We start from the raw sequence: 20,561 nt of genomic DNA, 5'->3' as shown, positions 1-20,561 counted from the left end.
AGCTTTTGTTGACTTTTAATTTTTAATTGGTTTTAATTGGTTTGGTTTAAATTGATTAGTAGATGCTTGTTATCTTAGTTAATTGGCACAATATACTGTTATTTAAACTATGTTGTTTGTTCTTTTGTGAGATCTGATGAAGTGTGAGTTGTTCACGTGAAAGAGCTTATCCTGTTTTACTTTGTGAATAAATTTATACTGGATTTTAGAGCCGTGGTGGTCCAATCTTGCTGTTTTTGCCTGACATTTATGCACTGATAGGTTTGGGTCTCATCCTAGGGACTAAAAACAGACAGTGAACACTGGTATAAAGAGTAGCAGAAGGTAAAGCAACTTTTAAAAGCTGTTATATGCTTTGTTCTGTTGCATTTATAAGAAAATGTATGGCAGAATGAAGTATCTAACAGGTTTTAAATCCATTAGTTCTATGAGGGGCAATTTGTTTCTACTTACTGTTTGTCTAAGTGTTTTACTGGTTCTCAGAAGCTGTTAAAGCTGTAAAGAACTTCATGTTCCTATGATTTTTTCTGTAAGTTGCATATGGAGTGGATAAAGCATTGCATAACATAAAGAATGACAATCAGGTCTGTGATCATAATCATAAATCTTAACTGTCTAGATTTTTCCAGAATGTCCAGATTTTTGCCTTGTATTTTTGGTCTGTTCCTTATAAAATTTGTGTTTTTTCTGGCCAGTCACTGAAGGTTAAAGTTACTAAACAATGACATACATTTGAGTTTCAGACTTCATATCCCTCAGAAAAATGCATGATAACACAAATCCTGTTAGTCTAGCAACTTTCTAAATTTGTATAAGTAATATTTAAAATCTGTCCCTATTTTTGGGCATTTTACCCCCCCCCCCCCATCCTTTTAGGCTTTGTCCAAATTTCTGACAATAAGAGATTGAGAGGTATGATCATAGCCCTCTTTTTTGTGCTCTCAAAGTAGATGGCAAGATTCACAGAGAGAGAGAGAGAGAGAGAGAGAGAGAGAGAGAGAGAGAGAGAGACACAGAGAGAGAGAGAGAGAGAGACAGAGAGAGAGAGAGAGAGAGAGAGAGAGAGAGAGAGAGAGAGAGAGAGAGAGAGAGAGAGAGAGAGAGAGAGAGAGAGAGAGAGAGAGAGAGAGACAGAGAGAGAGAGAGAGAGAGAGAGAGAGAGAGAGAGAGAGAGAGAGAGAGAGAGAGAGAGAGAGAGAGAGAGAGACAGAGAGAGAGAGAGAGAGAGAGAGAGAGAGAGAGAGAGAGAGAGAGAGAGAGAGAGAGAGAGAGAGACACAGAGAGAGAGAGAGAGAGAGAGAGAGAGAGAGAGAGAGAGAGAGAGAGAGAGAGAGAGAGAGAGAGAGAGAGAGAGAGAGAGAGAGACAGAGAGAGAGAGAGAGAGAGAGAGAGAGAGAGAGAGAGAGAGAGAGACAGAGAGAGAGAGAGAGAGAGAGACAGAGAGAGAGAGAGAGAGAGAGAGAGAGAGAGAGAGAGAGAGAGAGAGAGAGAGAGAGAGAGAGAGAGAGAGAGAGAGAGAGAGAGAGAGAGAGAGAGAGAGAGAGAGAGAGAGAGAGAGAGAGAGAGAGAGAGAGAGAGAGAGAGAGAGAGAGAGAGAGAGAGAGAGAGAGAGAGAGAGAGAGAGAGAGAGAGAGAGAGAGAGAGAGAGAGAGACAGAGAGAGAGAGAGAGAGAGAGAGAGAGAGAGAGAGAGAGAGAGAGAGAGAGAGAGAGAGAGAGAGAGAGAGAGAGAGAGAGAGAGAGAGAGAGAGAGAGAGAGAGAGAGAGAGAGAGAGAGAGAGAGAGAGAGAGAGAGAGAGAGAGAGAGAGAGAGAGAGAGAGAGAGAGAGAGAGAGAGAGAGAGAGAGAGAGAGAGAGAGAGAGAGAGAGAGAGAGAGAGAGAGACAGAGAGAGAGAGAGAGAGAGAGAGAGAGAGAGAGAGAGAGAGAGAGAGAGAGAGAGAGAGAGAGAGAGAGAGAGAGAGAGAGAGAGACAGAGAGAGAGAGAGACAGAGAGAGAGAGAGAGAGAGAGAGAGAATTCCTTAGCACCCACAGCTCGAACAGACAAAAAGCTGGTTATGATTGGAGACTTGAGCATAATCCTTTGTATTTTTAACTATTTTATTAGAGGTTACAGGTAAACCTTCTGTGATTATATATATTTGTTTAACATGATGTTCCAAGTTTAAGACTGTTCTGAATAGTTTTAATAACTCTTTTCTTGATGAAATCATTGATAAAAAGGTATTTTTCTCTACAGCCTCTATCTCTTAAGTCTCACAAAGCAGCCAAGTATTTTTATAATCGCTGAGTCAATCAGATGTCTTTGCAGGGTCTCTTTGACTGGTAGCAGAGCTACTTTTAAAAGTTTTTCACTGTTACCACAGACATAATCATTTCATTTAAAAAAGATCAGTTATAAAGCCATAAGGACATTCTCCTTCTGCAGCTTGAATATCATTGTATATAATGACAGATAAAACTGTTTAACACTTTTGAGTAGCTGCTTCCAAATAATGCTTGCTGCAGAATTTTAAACCATCGTCCAGGAACAGTTGGAAGGAATGAATATTTGGTCTCCTGTAGCTCAAATAGTTCAAATAAAGCATAATTAACACTTATAAGTAGACTATAAATACAAAATAAAAACCTCAAAAACATTATCTACATGCTTAAGCAAGCATAAAGTTACACATAGATTCCCCTGTTAAATACTCAGGTACTCAGCACCATCTCAGAAAGGACCTTACTTGTTAGTCCTGTTTCTGGACTCTGCCATTTTGCTCACTCATATGCGGACAATGTTCAAATAACGCATGTCTTCTGACAATTTTAAAGCAGGTGTCACATGCACCATCATTTTCTTTGACACTCCTATATCTAGAGAATACATTGGGCAAGAATTTCACAGCATCTCTGAGTACCACATCGCACAAAATTATGAGCTTTTGCTTAACAAATCTGATTAAAATTTGTCTCTCGCTGTATTCTTCATCAGAATGTACCATTTCTTGAAGCAATTTTTGCAGATGGCTCTGAATGTCTGATGGGGTGGCAGGCTGTAAATGCTAATCTGGCAGGTGCTGCCATATTCGTTTTTTCACATACAGAAACTGTCACTGACTGATCTACATCCATGAATGTTTCATGGTGATCAAGTGACAGGACGTCAGCCTGTCCTCCACCCAGAACAACTATTTTATTCTGATGTACCTTTGATCTTTTAGTGCAGCCATGTCAACTGTCTGGGAATCCAGATCTACAATTATTTAATGACAGATGACAGTTGTGTTCAGTAGTTTCATAAAGGGATCCTCCCCCCATACCTCCGTTTGATTGGGAAAGTGACAAAGTGAAAGAAATTCTACTCAAATTAATACATTCAGTGTGTTTCACTTACACACCTACTCCTTCCACTCATAATCATTTTACTGTGACCAGGTGTACAGCAGATCACATGTTTGCACACACACACACACACACACACACACACACACACACACACACACACACACACACACACACACACACACACACACACACACACACAAACTCCTTGGTACCTTTTGACTAGATACACTTCAATTCTTTGACTGTGATCAAATGAAAGATATTTTCTAACCATAACAATAGAAAGATATTTTCTAACCATAACAATATATTTAACTTGATTCATGCACACACATAAGTCACTTCCCCATCCACCAATAACTGCTTTGATACAAAGACTAAACTCCTCACACCCAGCATACAAACTTTTTAAATGGGTACACATGCAGTTTGACTGTGGTCACGTGAAAAAAATATGCCTGCCATAATTTATTCAATGCGTTTGAACAAACCAACATAAACTTTGATCAAGTAAGAATAAATGAGTTGCTTTCACAAACACCGTTCCCAAATTACCAGCTTTAGAGTGGGGATACTGTGACCATGTGAACTGCATTCTAGCCAAGGATCAGCTATTTTAACACAAAGAGAGAGAACCCCCTAAACCTATCAGTGCTTAACTATGACCACATTGGTGGCCCAGTGTAAAGGTGTAAAATATCTTCTTCCCTCAAATAAGTAGGTCACTTTCAAAATGTTTGCATTCTCAGGGAACTACTGCTTCCCAGCAATTCTTTACACCCCCTCAGTCATGGACTGTCCCCTCTGAAGTCTTGGTCATTGGTGGTAGTGGTAGACTGAACATGATATCCCAAATGCACTTAGCATATTACTGTGAAATTAACCCAGAAAAAAAGTTTACAATTCTGTTTGGCTGCATTACTGTCCAGAATCAAGGTCCACTGATGCCTATTTTTTTAATTACAGTGTGTTTCATGGATTATATTAAATACTTCACTCTGTACTTAAAACATATAGCATATACCTAATTAGTATTTAGTAAACAAAAAGTTTGCCACAAATTTGGTATCAGGTTGTAAAACAAGTTATCCTAAGATCCAGAACTGTGGTATTACTAACTAATGATTTTTGAGTAAATCCAGTGTTATGGGGTTAACTGTTTTTGCATACATGGACAACTCCCTTATATGTCAGATAGTCTTTCTATAAGACTTATTGGAATGTGTTGTCAACACATCTTAGAATCTGTAATATGGTGACCAAAAAAGACGATATTTAGAAATCATATCTACTACTCCTGCAGTAACTGAAGTACAGGTCACTACAGAGAATGCATCTTATTTGCTTGTTTCCTTTGGTGTTTTGTTATTAACATCTTTTTTTTTTTTTATAAAAGCCTCTATTAAATTCAAAGTATTTAGATAATGACACTGGCACACATACAACTGCAGAAAATAAAACAAAATGATTGTACAAATTAGTTTTACACATTAATCACACACACACAAACACACACACACACACACACATATATATATATATATATATACATACATATTTAACAATCATCATTCATTTCAACATTACATAAATTGTTCAAATCCTACCTTCCCTTATATTTCACTCCTCCTCCTCCTGAACATTACTCTGCATTTATTGCTCCCATAAATTCTATTTATTTCTATGTAATTTGCTACTTATCTTTTCTAAAGATTCCACCTCCAACTCTTTTATTTCCTTTACAATATTCAATTATTTGTTTATGACTGGTTTTGATTTAGATCTCCATTTTCTACTAACTGCTTTTTTGTCAGCCAATAGCATTAAACTTAGCAGGGCCCTTACTATATCTTTATAATTCAGGTTCTATATTTACATTTTACAATACTTCTGACATAGCGTTTTCCAGGAAATTTAATCTGCCAACTTACTACATTCCTAGAAAACATGTTCCTAATCTACTTTCACCTTCCCATCACACCTCCACCAATTATCTTCCTGAGGAGAAATTCACTGAAGTCTGTTCACTGGTATAAAAATACCAAAATGCAAATATTTCCATACAAAAATCCTAACCTTTTAGACATTGCTGCAGATTTTGGGGCCCTGACTGTTGCTTTGTATATTGTCCTTCCATTCTCTTTTTTCCAAGGTTTGTCTAAACTCCTCTTCTTGATTCTTGTAGGTATCATGCAGTATTTATAAGCCCTACTAATAATTCCTTTTTTAACAGGAACTTCTGTTTTAGACTCAACTAAAATCTCAACCAAACCTAGTCCTTCACTTAGGATGTCTTTATCTCTTCCTCTTAGACTAAAATTTTACCAGTCCCAGGTAGGAAAGGCAGTCTCTAATATTCAGTTCAAACTCCAATGTAGCTTCTTCCCACTCTATTTCCTTTCTCTCCATAATTATTTTTCTGCAATACCGAGGTTATTTAGCTACTCTTTTCAAATGAATACCAGCCCCATCTTGCCCGTTTCTTATACCCCTGCTTACAGTTACCCACATTGGTAAAATCTCCTTTATTCACATCACTCATTTCATAATTACATCCTTCTTTGTTTAATTTCCCATCAACAAGGTGTAACATGACTCTCAAAGTCTCATAATTACATTTTAGTAAGCTAGCCTATAATCAGTTTCTTCTTGCCCTCATGTTGTAGGGAAATGAGCACTAGTGCATATGTGATTTCAAATCCGTAGATAACAACGTTATTAATCAAGCTGATAATGCTATTAATTGGTTAAGTATGTCTTTTTTAATTATTATCTCTGTACAAATTCTTCTTCTTCTTCTTGATGGTAAAATGCCAATGCACCATGGAAATAAAACAAAAGTAATTTTACATATACTGCCACAGTATTCGATCTGTGAAGCTATGAAAATTGTGCCTAGAAGGGAAAGCGGCTATATGCAAGTAGATTCACTTAGCAACTTACCTTCTGCTGACACTGGTTCAGTTTTCCTGGATCGAACCGTGACTGTGGCTGTTTTAGACAAATCAGTTCCTGTTCTCCATACTCTTACTTCAACATAACCAGTGCTCTCATCAACATAGTACTCAGTCTCTCCAAAGTAAAATGCTGGCTCTGTAAAAAGAGAGCAACAGTAATTAGATTACCCATGGCTACAGATTCCCTTTTCTTTCTACCCAAAGCCAATTTTTGGATTATCTATTATCTTTGGCACAGTAGTAGGCTGCAAATCAGGCTGTAGATATTTTCATGAAAAGTAAAACATGCTTGCTGTCCACAACTTTCAGCTAACAAGTGCAGGAAATGGAGCTATAAACAAATCACTAACCAGACCCTTATCCATCCAGTACTCATAGATATCCATGAATGCTAACCAGACCCTTGTCCATTCAGTACTCATAGATATCCATGAATACTAACCAGACCCTCGTTCATCCAGTACTCATGGATAACCATGAATACAATCAGTTGTACCTGGTAGATCTTTTCTGGTTTTACAATGTATTAAAAGAAAATACATATTAGGGGATTCAGGTGTGTTAATACTCTTATTGTCAATCACTATCTTGTAGATAGAGCACAGAAGCTCAAAGATAAACTCATTTAAGTCCCTTTTTATGACATAAGTTCACACTGCAAGGGTAACTGTTAAAAATGCATTTGTGGACGGCAAAGATCCCTCATTCCTCCAGACAAGCTTCTGAGCCCCCTGCACCCCCAGTTATTACTGATTTATTTTAATTGATCGATGAACAGCATTGTTGAAACTCACACAGTCAAGACCACAGGATCAACAATGCAGTTTGTCATTCAACTAAAACAACACATAAACAATGTTTCTGCAAAGGGGAAAGGCCCTACTCCCCTTACACCCACTGCAAATTATATATACCAACTTTGAGATCGCACTACTATGGGGAAAAGGGTACATTCTCCAGTCCCTACTGTACTGCAATCTCATTACAAATGGTTAATGAACTGCATTGTTGATCAAGACGTCTTGACCATGGGGATTTCGACAATGTTATTCATCGAAGGTTAACAAATTTCAGGGGTAAGTTATATTTCTTTACATGGCTGACCTTTCTATCTCCTTCTGTTGAGCACATCTTGACCAAATTAATCATATGAATCTCATCTCATACAGTGTTTTACAGGTGGTGCAGCGGTTAGCATTGTCGCCTTATAGCAAGAGGTTCTCCCATTCAATTCACGGCTGGAGCACCTTCTGTGTGGAGTCTGCATGTCCTCCCCATGGCCGAGTGGCCTTCGAAAGACATGTGTGAATGGGTGTGCCTTCGTTGAAGGTTGGGCATCGGGCTGGCAACTCGGCACTGTAAAAATCCACTGCCAATCATGAGCGGACCGGAGTTCCGCTGTGGCGACCCCTAACTGGGAAAAGCCGAAAGTCTTTTAAGTAATAAAAATAAATCCATTGTGTTGGACATCTCTTACTCATATTGCTTTATATATTGATCTGTATCTACCTGTTCAATAATGAAAGGATACTCTCAGCAATAAACAGATGAAAATTACAAAACATTATAAAATATTACCTCACTGATACATCTGCTGTTAGCTAATTTCTTATTATACAGAGACAGTGTGACTGAAAACAGAAAACACCAATATTAACTCTGTCTGCCAGTTTTCTAGTACAAGTATAAACCATCATCATCATCCCCTGTATTACCGGATTATGTGTTACAAACATGAAAACATGCATACATCTGTTCAGTGCATTTAAACATTTCCTTGCTGTTTTAGGTGACATGTTCTCTTCAAACCAACAACAGGAAACACATGAACGCAGCAAAATTCAATGAACAACGAATATGCAGAGAAAATAGGCAAAATATGTTTTATTAACGAAATAGTGAGTGGTTTCGTCTTGTACAATTTCAAAACTTTATCAGACAGTGCTATTACTTCCGGACTCATTTAAATAACATCATCAAGCACATGATGAATGACATCAGCCTCATAAATATTCATACATATTCATAAATATTCATAAATTACACCATAAATGAATCACACCCTCTAAAGTGCTTACAGAATGTAATAACATAATTTTAAAACACATTACCATTTATTACACAACCTTTAAAAGTGTGACAACTTATCTAAAACCTTTATAAAACATAGAAAGCTATAAATAAGATTCAGACTTGTGCTTATATAAGTTTTTAATGCATAAATCTTGCATAATAAAAAACTTGAGTCTTTAATAGAGGCATATCCAAGCACTACTTATCCAGCTCAATATATCAATATAAAACCAACAAACCCAATCTATGCTTATTTCTTTATTATGTACTAATAAAACACATATACCAAATAGAAAAGTGGTACCCCATTGGTCTGGTGGAGAATTCCCCCTTGCATTTGAAGTTCATTAATCTTTTTAATTAACATGGTTGTGAATTTCTTGAGGTGCTCTTTAAATACAATAATAAAGAAATTGAATCACTGGCTGTTGAACTAGCTATACTTGAAGCCTCTATTAAACAGCATGAGGCTTATGAGAGATATCACTATGAGCATCAACAGATACATTCCAGCACTGAGCACAATCTTCTTGGCATGAAAGATAACAAAATAAGAAAGCTTAGTAGGGACAGGAAGGATTATAAAAGAGATACTGCCTAGCCTAAACCACCTAAGGGGCAGCAATGGACAGGCAGGCAGTTATCAAGAACTGATGCTGATAATATCCCAGAAAAGAATTATGTTGGGTATGGTACAGATGAAGTAACTGATGCTGATAATATCCCAGAACAGAATAATGTTGGGTACGGTATTGATGAAGTAACTGATGCTGATTATATCCCAGAACAGAATTATGTTGGGTACGGTACAGATGAAGTAACTGATGCTGATTATATCCCAGAACAGAATAATGTTGGGTACAGTACAGATGAAGTTAATGTTGAAAGCAATGAGGATGATACTGGCTCCTTCAATATTCATGACCATCAGCAGTTTCCTGAGCTGCAAAGGTCAGAACGTATTAGACAAGAGCAAAATAATCAAGGGCCATCTGGTGCAGATAATAGTAACCGACAGGATTTTTATGCACCATCTAAACAGAATCAAAGAAGGGGGTTCCCAAAAAACAGAGAGCATCGGGGGAGGGACAATTACTGATAGAGGAACAATTGAGTTATTATAACATAGACAATGGGTCTAGTTCACGTTGTCGTAAGCTGACAATATTGAATATGATATTCTCGGCATGACAATGTCGAAAGTCCAGAACATCGCGCAGGTGAATGGAAATCTCCATAAGGGGGAGATTTCCATTTACCTCAATGTAGTGCGGTCTCGGAGTTAGTTTTTTTGTAGTGATTTATTTATTTTTTTATGTTATTCGAAATTTTACTACTTCGATCAATAAAGTTCGACCTTTATTGATTCGATGTAGTAAAATTTTGATAACATGATATAGACACTAGACAATATGCCCATGAGTCAGGTAAAACAGCAGCAGCCTGACAATTTACAGCCAGTTATAGTTACCAATAGTAGTGGTGATTTTAATGTTTATAATTTTTCACAGACTCTTATTGATGTTGAAATAGCAGACTTTTTGGCCAAAGGACTTAATTTTGTACCTGTGGAAAGAATCAACATTGCAACCACCATTGTTGATATGAAATCGTTTTTATGAAAGTTAAATTTTAAGCAGATTTTTATGAATAATATGGTGGTTGATTGTGATAATTGACATATATCAAGCACATTTAATCCACCACTACTCCCCACACTGTTGCTATTTGAGAAGTTTTGTGAGATTGACTTCAGGTATAGGCTATCAGCCCATAACAAGAAGCCTTTAAAGGATAATTTAACTAGTGCTGAAAGGGCTGTTTTAGCATTTTTGAAGCAACAGAATATCAGGTTTATGAAACCAGATAAAGGGGGTGGATTGGTGGTAACAGAAGTGTATGATTATAATACCAGGATGAATGAGATTTTGGAGATGGATACTTTCAAGGAAGTCTCCATTAATCAGGTAAACATTGCTTATCGGAAGGTTGGCTTATTACTTCATGGCATGTTTTAAGAGAATAGAATTACTTTGGATATTTATAATTATTTAGTAATAAATTCTCCTACTATCCAGCTAATCACTTCTTCACTCCTGTATGATTCCCACTCACAGCATCTCTCTCCCCTTAGTGCACACTTCAGTTTATATGTTTGCTACCGGTGGACTCCTAACTTACACCCCGTCAGGAACACTTCTCTCCAAGAAGTTTTTTCCTCTGTGACCCACCTCAGCAGAACCGAACTCAGTAGCGAGTAATACAAGCCTGCACTGCCCAAGCCTTCAGATCCTAAAGGTTTTATCTGTCTGCTACTGATGGACTCCTAACTTAGATCCCCATTGGGAACACTTCTCTCAAGAAGGCTTATCCTCTGTGAACCAACTCAGTGGAACCCAACTCAGTAGCGAGTAATATGATCCTGCACTGCCCAAGCCTTCAGATCCTAAAAGTTTTATCGACCTGCTACTGATGAACTCCTAACTTACACCCCCATTGGGAGCACTTCTCTCCAAAAAGGTTTATCCTCTGTGAACCACCTCAGCAGAATCCAACTCAGTAGCGAGTAATATGAGTCTGCACTGTCCAAGCCTTCAGATCCTAAAAACTTTATCTGTCTGGATGGTATTCCCAGATGACTGTCTCTGCAGGTGCTGACTCTTCGGCCTTGTGGTTGCAACCTGCTCCATTTACCCTTGCTATGCTTGGGCTCACTCTGCTCAAGTACCCTACCCCCATTTCCACCCACCCCCACTTCAACTACACTTACAGTCTTAGACCACACCCATTTCTGTCAACAGCAAATCAAACTACACTTCATCATTTCAGTAACTTTATCTCTCAACTGTTATCACCACCTCCACCCCACCCTCGTATTCAAAAACCTCCCACCCCTCCTCCTATAATTCACAAACAGCTTCCTCACTCCTCCATTCCATTCACACAAATACAACCTCACCTCCCACCACTATTTCCTTGACACACAACTTCATATCTCACTTCTCCCCCTGACACCATTTATAGCTCCTGTTCCCACTTACCACACATCCTTCCAACTCCACCAGTAAGTAAAACAAGTCCCAACCTCATAACTCTCCTTCACCTACCTCTATAAGAGTACCTTATGCATCATGGCATTACAAGGCATTACTATCCTTGCCATTCTCTCATTTCTTGCACACACTACCTCTTATCACACATACTTATCAAACTCAACACCCCACCACATCACTTCTTCCTCCATTGTCGCTAAACACCCATCTTTTAACTCACTTCTTTACCCACCTATCTACAGTCCATCAATACCTCATTTCATTCCTTCCTACATCAATCCAAAACACTACCATTCTAAACCCTCCATGACATATAACAAATACTTGATCACACTCAAACAACTTATCTCCAACATACTAGCTAAGTTACCCCTCAGTAAAGATATTCATCCCAACCCTGGTCCTCATCCTATATTCCTGCCTCTACCACCAGTACCAACATACCCCACTAGCCACTAGAAAACATACTGATGTACTATTTCTAAACATCAACAAAAGAAGCATTAGAAACAATGTCAACAATCTCCATGCCACTCTTTCCCATTATACCCCAGACATTACTCTCTTAACTGAAACCTGGCTAAAGCCCAAAATCACAAATAATGAAATCCGTCCACCAGGATACAATATTTTATGTAAAGAGAAAAAAAAAATAGAAAAAGTGGTGGTGTTGCCTTATTGTTTAAAAATGAGCTCAACATAGAAAAGCTTGAGCTTCCTATCCCCTCTCTTGACAAAGCCAAAATAATACTCACCAGACTAAAAATCAATTCCAGGAAATTCATCAATATCATAGGTTGCTACATCCCACCAGGGAACAATATTCCTATACTAGAGAATATGATCAATTGGGCCTCCGTTTCCTACTCACATGAAACACTCATCGTGAGAGACTTTAACATAGACTGGATAACATGTTCCTCAATTAATCCCACTAACCACATAAGCCTGCAGGGAGTTACTCAGGTTATCCACTCACCAACTAGAACTGATAAATTTTACAAGCGGGAATCTATTCTAGACTGGATTCTCACAAATAAAGCAACTTCCTCATATCAATCTGGTTGTCTACCAGGCATCCTGAGTGACCATCATCCAATCTATTTACTAAAATGTCAAACCTATCAAACCAAATCAACTATCTACCACCTGATAAGAAACAAAGCAAGCTTCAATTCTAACCTATTTATTTCTACTTTAAAAACTTGTATATGGGAACCACTTAAAAGCCTCCATCTTAACAATGCTGTACAATACTTCAACTCTGTATTCTTAAATATCCTTAACTCCTATGCTCCTGGCACAACAATACGAGTCAAATCTAAATATGCACCCTGGCTTGCCAAAAAAAACAGGTCCTTAATGAAACTGTGAGATAAAACCTAGACTAATTGGCATAAAACAGGCTCTCTGGCTCTCAAAATAACATACTTAGAACTTAGAAACAAAGCCAAAAAAAACAGATCAAACTAGATAAAATAAACTACTATCATAACTTACAGAACAAATACCTAAACACCCCCCAAACTTTCTGGTATGCCATCAACAATGTACTTTCACCTGGTAAAACTAGTACACCTCCACCAAACACAACAAACAGTAATGAAAACATAGCCACTCAATTTAATAAGTATGTCACAGAATCAATTCTGTCCTTAACCAACACCCAACCTTCTTCCACCCCTGCCTTAACCAACACCCATCCCTCCTCCACCCTACCTATAACATGGAAGGCAAACAATAACAACAGTTGTTTCTGTTTTCAACCTGTACCTATGCTACTAATAAAAATGCTATTTAAAAAGTAAGACCTACTACTCTGGTAGCAGATAAGCTGCCAGCTGAATTTCTGAAAATAGCTACAGAGGCTATAGCCTATCCTGTAACAATTCTTATAAACCGATCCATAGCTGAATTTCAAGTCCCAGATATCTGGAGAATTTCTTACATAATCCCTCTCCAGAAAGGGGGGACATCAAAAGAAATATCAAATTATCACCCCACTGCAATCCTCTCTCCAATATCCAAAATTTTAGAAAGGTGCATCCATAAACAAATCACGGATCACCTTAACACCCATAAACTTCTTACTAACACTCAACATGGGTTTCACCCCTCACATAGCACCACTACTGCCCTCTTGTCATTCACAGAAACAGTTAACAAATACAGAAACAATAATAAAGTTGTATCAGCTCTCTTTCTAGATCTCGCCGAGGCATCTGATACAGTGGTAAGTTTATCAATGTCCTTTCTACACTCAATCTCTCTGCATCTTACTTGGCTTCAAAGTTATATAACTGGGAGACAACAGGCAGTACAGTGACACTCTGACATTTCACCACTACTTCCAGTATCATTAGGTATTCCTCAAGGCTCTATCCTTGGGCCGCTACCTTTCTCTATTTTTACCAGTAACCTTCACACCTCTATACCTCATGCTACAGTCATACAATATGCAGACAATTCCACACTGATCTGTACAGCCCAAACCATCCAGAAACTTCACACACTCACTCAGGCATCCTTTCTATCTATAGAATCATGGTTATCTGTCAGTCAGCTAATTCTAAACCCCAATAAAACTAAACTCCTTCTTTTCAACCCCACTAAATTCACACCACCATCTCAATCATTCAACATAGTATCCAAAAATAACACCATTATTTCGCCAACTACCCACACTAAGCTACTAGGCATTGAGATTGACTGTAACTTGAGATTTGGCGTCCACATTGCCCATACCATAACAAAAGTCCACAAAAAACTAGGGGTTCTATATAGGAACAAATCTTTCCTAACTAAAATAACCAAGGAAACTATAGCCCATACACACCTTCTCTCCACACTCACATATGCCTCCCCAATTCTCACTAACCTAAGAAAATTAGATATCTCAAAACTAGAAACATGTTACAACAAACTTGCTAGATTTGCCACCAACTCTCCTTATATGACCCACCATTGTACAGCTCTGAAACAATTGCAAGGGCTAGAATTACGCCATCTACTCCTATATAACCAGCTAACATTATCCCATAAGATCCTCCATCACCCAGAAAAAAAACCTGCCCTAAGACATGTACTACAGATATACGAAGGGAAGAGAGTACTACAATCAAGTAACAAACAGCTATTAGAAGTCTCTAAGGCCAATGACGCTGCAGGTGAAGACCTATGCTCTACCTATGTAGCCAGAAAATGGAACTTTCTGGCCTCTAACATCACTAGTAAAACCTCAATATTAGACTTCAAAACATCCTTAAAACATCATCTGGCCAACACTCCAGGGTAGTTTAGTCTTGTGGATATAACTTCTATTACTCTACTCACGTACTCATTCAGCCATGTTTAACACTAAGCCTGATTGTATATCTTACTTAAGATAATTTCTATTTCTAATTTGTATTCATTTTCTTTTATTATCTCTTGTACAACTGTTTGTACATCATTACTAAATTGTTTGCTTTGCTAATTGTGTCTCATTCATATGTAATTCACTGTATTGTTGTAATTGATATTATTTGTGGAGCATTTTTACCTGGTCCTCCGCTGAAAAAGGACTATTTGTCCAGTCGGACTTTCCTGATAAAAAAATGTAAAATAAAATAAAATAAATAAAAATAAAACAATTTTTAATGCCCCTAAAATTCATAAGGACATAACAAATCCACCTATGAGGCCTACTGTTGATGGCTGTAATTCCATTACTTTCACATGCACCAAAAATCTAGATAAGTTAGAGGTGTGTATATGCAGCAAGAAATTCAGATTTGTCAGGACTCCTGGCATTTTTTAGAATTAATGAATATGGTTGAATATGATGAGCAACCATACTTTCTTACTATTGATGTTACGTAGGAAGGGATAGCCATGATTAGTGAATTTTTAGTCACTAAAGGTGTGCTACAAGATTATTTCAATTTGTATGTAGACCTATTTGAAATAGTGCTGTATAATAATTACATGTTTTTTTGATGGAAGATATTTCCTGCAAAACGTAGGGGTAGCCATGGGGTCACCGTGCAGCACAGTGTTTGCAAATTTGGCAATGGCACAATGGGAAAGAAAGTGCATCACGAATAATGATGTTTTTAAACAGTATTTTAGGGTTTATGTGCACTAATTGGATGATATTTTTATCTTATGGACAGGAAAATTGAACATGCTTTATGACTTTATTGCATATATTGACACAGCCACAACCTTTTTAAAGTTTACATATGATGTACAAATGCACAGTATTAGCTACTTGGATGTTAGTTTAAGAAAGGATGTTTTGCAAGATAGATTTCTGGCTACCATTCATAGAAAAAGCACCTGTTCTAATTTTTTTTTTGTATTTTCAAAGCTCTCACCCTTATTATCAAAAAAGATCAGCTGTTAAAGGGCAACTAGTGCGTGCTGCTAGAATGGTCACGTTGGACGATGACTTTGAGTGAATGTAATAAGTTTCAGGCCATGTTTACCGTTTGAGAGTATCCATGTAGCCTCATAGATGATCTTATAGATGAAGTAACTAGAAAGAGAAATTATGGATATTGTACCCCCATATTGGGAAGAAAAGCTGTAACTACTATTGAAACTGCCTCTTTATATAATGATGAACAGGCCGATTTTATTTCTAGTTTTATTACTACTTTTAGTGCCACCATGTATGCACTTATTAGAAGCATCATATATACAAATTGGAGGAATATTGAGGAGGATGTTACCCTCAGGCAAATACTGCAGTAAAAACCAAAAATAGTAACAAAGAGCGCTAGTAATTAAAAAAAATGTTTACAACATAAAGAACAGCATGCACATAGCAAAGTAACGGGAATAAGAAAATGGAGGGCATGTATTTAGTTTGTCAGACGTTTGATATTAGGGGTATCAAAAATAATCTGAAAGGTACATATAATAATTGTAATTCAAAAGGGGTAGTATACCTTGCTTTATGCCAGTTATGCATGGCATATTATGTTGGTAAAACTGAAAGGTCTGTTAGGGACAGAATTTGTAAACATGAATATACTATCAGGAAGCACAAAATCACTAGTGCACTGGCCAAGCATGCCATGCCCTATGAGGGCCACAATTTTAAGTATTTAATAATTGAGCAGGTTGCTTTAAGCCCAAGAGGTGGCCCACGGATGTTACATTTAGAAAAAAGAGAATTAATATGGCAAATATTATTGAATGCTTATTCTTGGTCAGGTTTAAATGACTACAGCTCAGTAAATTGTCTTCTTAAATTAAATGCTTTAAAAATGTAATGTAATTCCTGACCCAGTGACTCCCCATGCTTTGGAACAAGATTGCAATATTCATCAGGCAGAGCCCCTCACTAGCACTCTTCAAGAGAAACCTTGACGGGTGGATGAGAAACAGAAAATTTACCCCGGGGATCACTGCAGTGGCTCTGTTGGACAGTGGTGCAGGGAACTAATGGCTCTACTGGTCAGAGGCAGAGGGAACTAATCTAAGGGGGTGGTGAAAGCCAACACACTCTGGCTAGGCTTACAGATGCCCTTGGGCAGATAGCCTAGTGCATACCTATGAACCTATAGTATAATGTACTATAGGAATATTATTTGAATATTTACAGACTGTTTTATATGCCTCCAGTAGGACATTTTCTACAAAATTATTTATTTAGCCAATGAATTTTAACAAAAAATATGTTTTTCTATTTGGTATATGTGTTTTGTTAGTACATAATAAAAGAAATAAGCATAAATTGGGTTTGTTGGTTTTACATTGATATATCGAGATGCATAAGTAGTGCTTGGATATGCCTGTATTCGAGACTCATGTTTTTTATTATGCAAGATTTGTGCATTTAAAACTTTTATAAGAACAAGTCTGAATTTTATTTATAGCTTTATATGTTTTATAATGGTTTTAGATAAGTTGTTAAAATTTTAAAGGTTGTACAATAAATTGTAATATGTTTTAAAATCATGTTATTACATTCTGTAAGCACTTTAGAGGGGGGTGGGTCATTTATGATGTAATTTATGAATATTTATGAATATTTATGAAGATGATGTCATTGATCATGTGCTTGCTGATGTTATTTAAATGAGTCAGGAAGTAATGGCACTGTTTGATGAAGTTTTGGAATTGTACAAGATGAAAGCACTCACTATTTATTTTAATAAAGCGTATTCTGCCTGTTTTCTGTGCTCATATTCGTTGTTCATTGAATTTTATGGCATTTTGTCTTCAAAGGAACTATTTCATAAAGGTGCTATACTTAGCTTTATAGAATAATACTTTTCATATTACTTTTGAAGTTTAATAATGCAATCCCATCCTTCATGCCCCAGATAGTATTATGGTGTCCATTTAAGTCTATGATTAGGGAAATGTCATTTAAATACAATTTCTGATCTTGTTTATAACAAAAGCTAGATCAGAGACTAGTAGACCTGTTAAACTGAAAACAAGGTCTTTAGGGTAATGATGAATGAGGTCTATAGCTAGGCATGTAAAGAGATATGGAAGAAGTGGAAAAGAAATTTAAACATGGCATCAGATAGAACTAATTACCATACACTATGCCTTCTTCACAGATATGCTACCAGGCCAACAAGATGTAGAACATTTGGATGGCAATGTCTTCACAAAGTTATTTATACTTTTTACAGCTTCTGCAAAATGCACCTCATGGTATCCACAGCCACCTAGAGCCATTGAAGAAGGGATGGGTGTGGTTATGTAACTGTTTTCTGTGGTGCTTTTCAAAGCACAGCTGGCCATTGGTCAAATTGCAGCCAGGAATAATTTGCTATCTGCATGTTCATAGGTTCAGAGGTAGGTACTAGGCTATCGGCCCGAGGACCTACATAAGCCTAGCCAACAAGATTCCCTGGCTTACGCCACCCAAGAAAGTTATTTTCCTGTGCCACTGTCGAGCAGAGACACAGAAGTGATCCCCGGGGTGTATTTGTATGTGTATTAAGGTGGGGAGTGACAGAGGACAGGATTGGTCAATCAAAAACAACTGGACTGGTTTTTCCTTCCTGTCACATTTTTCCAATTACTTTTAGCTTCTGCATATTTGCCCCTGGTCATTATTGTCCCCCCTTCCATTCATTACCATATAGGGGAGAGATTCAGAAAAGGAAGAGGTACATCATTCATAACGCAGCCAGGTATGTTTCTTTTTACAATCTACATAAATTCACACTGTGAAGCACTTTTCTTATACATTTCTGAACACCATAATTTTCACTTTTGGGGCCCTGACTGTAAATTTCTCAGGTGTATATGTTATTGTGCATAGGCAATAGTATCCTAACTAGAACTTTTGAGGCCCTAACTATGAAGCTGTAATATCTATAACTTTATGACTACCATAGCTGATCTTTTGAAGTTCTCTTATATATATAAGTTTCTATGCACTAAATTTCTCCCTGCTAGGCCTGCATGGTATTTCTTTGCATCCAGCATGCAGTGACCCTCTAGTATCCTTTGAAATAATTTTGTATATTATGAAACAGTTAGTCATCAATTTTTCCAAAAGAAAGGCAAGATGACCAGTGGCCAGTTACACTTTTCTACCTAGGCAGGACCCCTGGAGCCTGGGCTAGTAAAAGAAAACTTGGGTATCTTACCAAAGACAGATTCCTTGATGTTTTGCAAATGGGCAGGCATTGGAGGTCATTCTGCATTGAGACATTAGAGTGTATGAAGGCTACTTAAATTGTCCAAAGTAATTAGACGACTTTCATCCAAACATAAGTTAACAGAAGGATGCCATCAGGATTTCCGCCACAAGAAAAGCCAGAAAATAATCTGTGTTTGCAGTGGATGGCTTTCATGAGTCTGAATTTGCAAGGTTGAAACTACAGAACTGAGACTAAATCCCATCAGGTCACACTTGCATATTGTCTAACCCTAAATAAATTACATAACTTACTTGTGTTTCCAGTGTTCCCTGGAGAAGAGCACCAAGTATTTAGTTTGATAACTTAGTTATCAAAATATCAAAAAAAAAAAAAAAAAGATTGAAAGCAAGCTTGTGTTCAAAAGTATTTAGATAAAGCGAACTGTGGCGCTGAACCTCCATACTCCCACTGACAGAGGCCAAGGTTTGGGGGTCATGGAAGTAAGACAAATAAGACAAAGTCAGACTGAATGCATTTTCATAGGTGCTGTTTCCCTCAATACCTGACAGCCATCAGCCTCTCGCCAGTTTGCTTCTGTTACTCCAAGTACTACACCTTAGCCTTCCAGTGACTGTACGACTTCAGGCTTTTGCTGCCAGTGAGGCTGAATGAGGAAATGATATCCAGGCAGCCCGAAGTGGATGATTTTTTTTTTCTGGGTGTTAGTAATCTTGCTAGTATCATAGATTTACAGGTAGTTACCAGGCACATAGTCCAGGAGACCATTGAGGAGCCTAGCCCAAATCCCCAATTGCCCCAAAGCACTGTCTGGTTACATGACTTGGGCAAGGCCACACAGTAGGTATATGAACAGTTGTCTGGGTGATGGAATGCCCCATGGGAAGAAACGAGGGCAAGCTGCTGGTTCACATTCCCCAGTGTCAGGGAGGGTTGGTGCTTCAAAAGTGCCATTATTGGACAGTGGCAGTCATGGCCTGAGCCACATGAAGTAACTCATCAACAGCTCATAGCCTTAGTCCTCTCTGTCAGCTTCCAGGACTGGCATCCAGATATGAGTGGAAGTCCAACAATTCTGCGCAGTGACCCAATCTAAGTTATCTGCATGGATGAATTATCAATACTATGCAAACATGTCCCTTTTAAGTGCCAACACTGCTGTACTCTGCAACGCCCCCCTCACCTGGGTGTCAGCCACACAGTACATCAGACTATGTCCCTTCCCCCAAGATGGATGAGCTAGTATCAGCCCCTTATCCAACCCTCCTTGGTCTGATGTTACTACAAAAAATCATTTAATTGGTGAGTGAAAGCTATATAAATGGTTAGATATTTTTGTCTGTTTTATTACAACGTGATAAAGTGTTTGCAAAGCTTTGAAGCTCTTTGTTTTAGACAAATAAAGTCATTCTCTGTGGTTACTTGAGTCAGTTTTCTTACGTTATAGTTATTTTTTTTACTTGGCTCGGTTTTACATGCTGAAACTTTCCTTTTTGCCTTCATTCTGATCCTACCACACCCAGAATGCCA

The 20,561-nt window shown here is 37.8% G+C and overlaps 1 protein-coding gene across 1 annotated transcript in view; it reads right to left on the bottom strand.

Moving 5' to 3' along the window:
- FREM2 (FRAS1 related extracellular matrix 2) overlaps window positions 1-20,561 on the bottom strand; it is a 1,424,491-nt gene that overhangs the window by 370,762 nt on the left and 1,033,168 nt on the right. The window contains exon 7 of the mRNA XM_044073334.1: window positions 6,273-6,422. Coding sequence (XP_043929269.1) covers window positions 6,273-6,422 — 150 coding nt within the window. The remainder of the gene's footprint in view (window positions 1-6,272; window positions 6,423-20,561) is intronic.

This window comes from Protopterus annectens, chromosome 5.part1 (assembly GCF_019279795.1).
Source record: "Protopterus annectens isolate FY-2018-M chromosome 5.part1, PAN1.0, whole genome shotgun sequence".
Classification (NCBI taxonomy): domain Eukaryota; kingdom Metazoa; phylum Chordata; order Ceratodontiformes; family Protopteridae; genus Protopterus; species Protopterus annectens.
The sequence above is the reverse complement of the archived record's forward strand: the minus strand, read 5'-3'. Positions and strand labels throughout refer to the sequence as shown.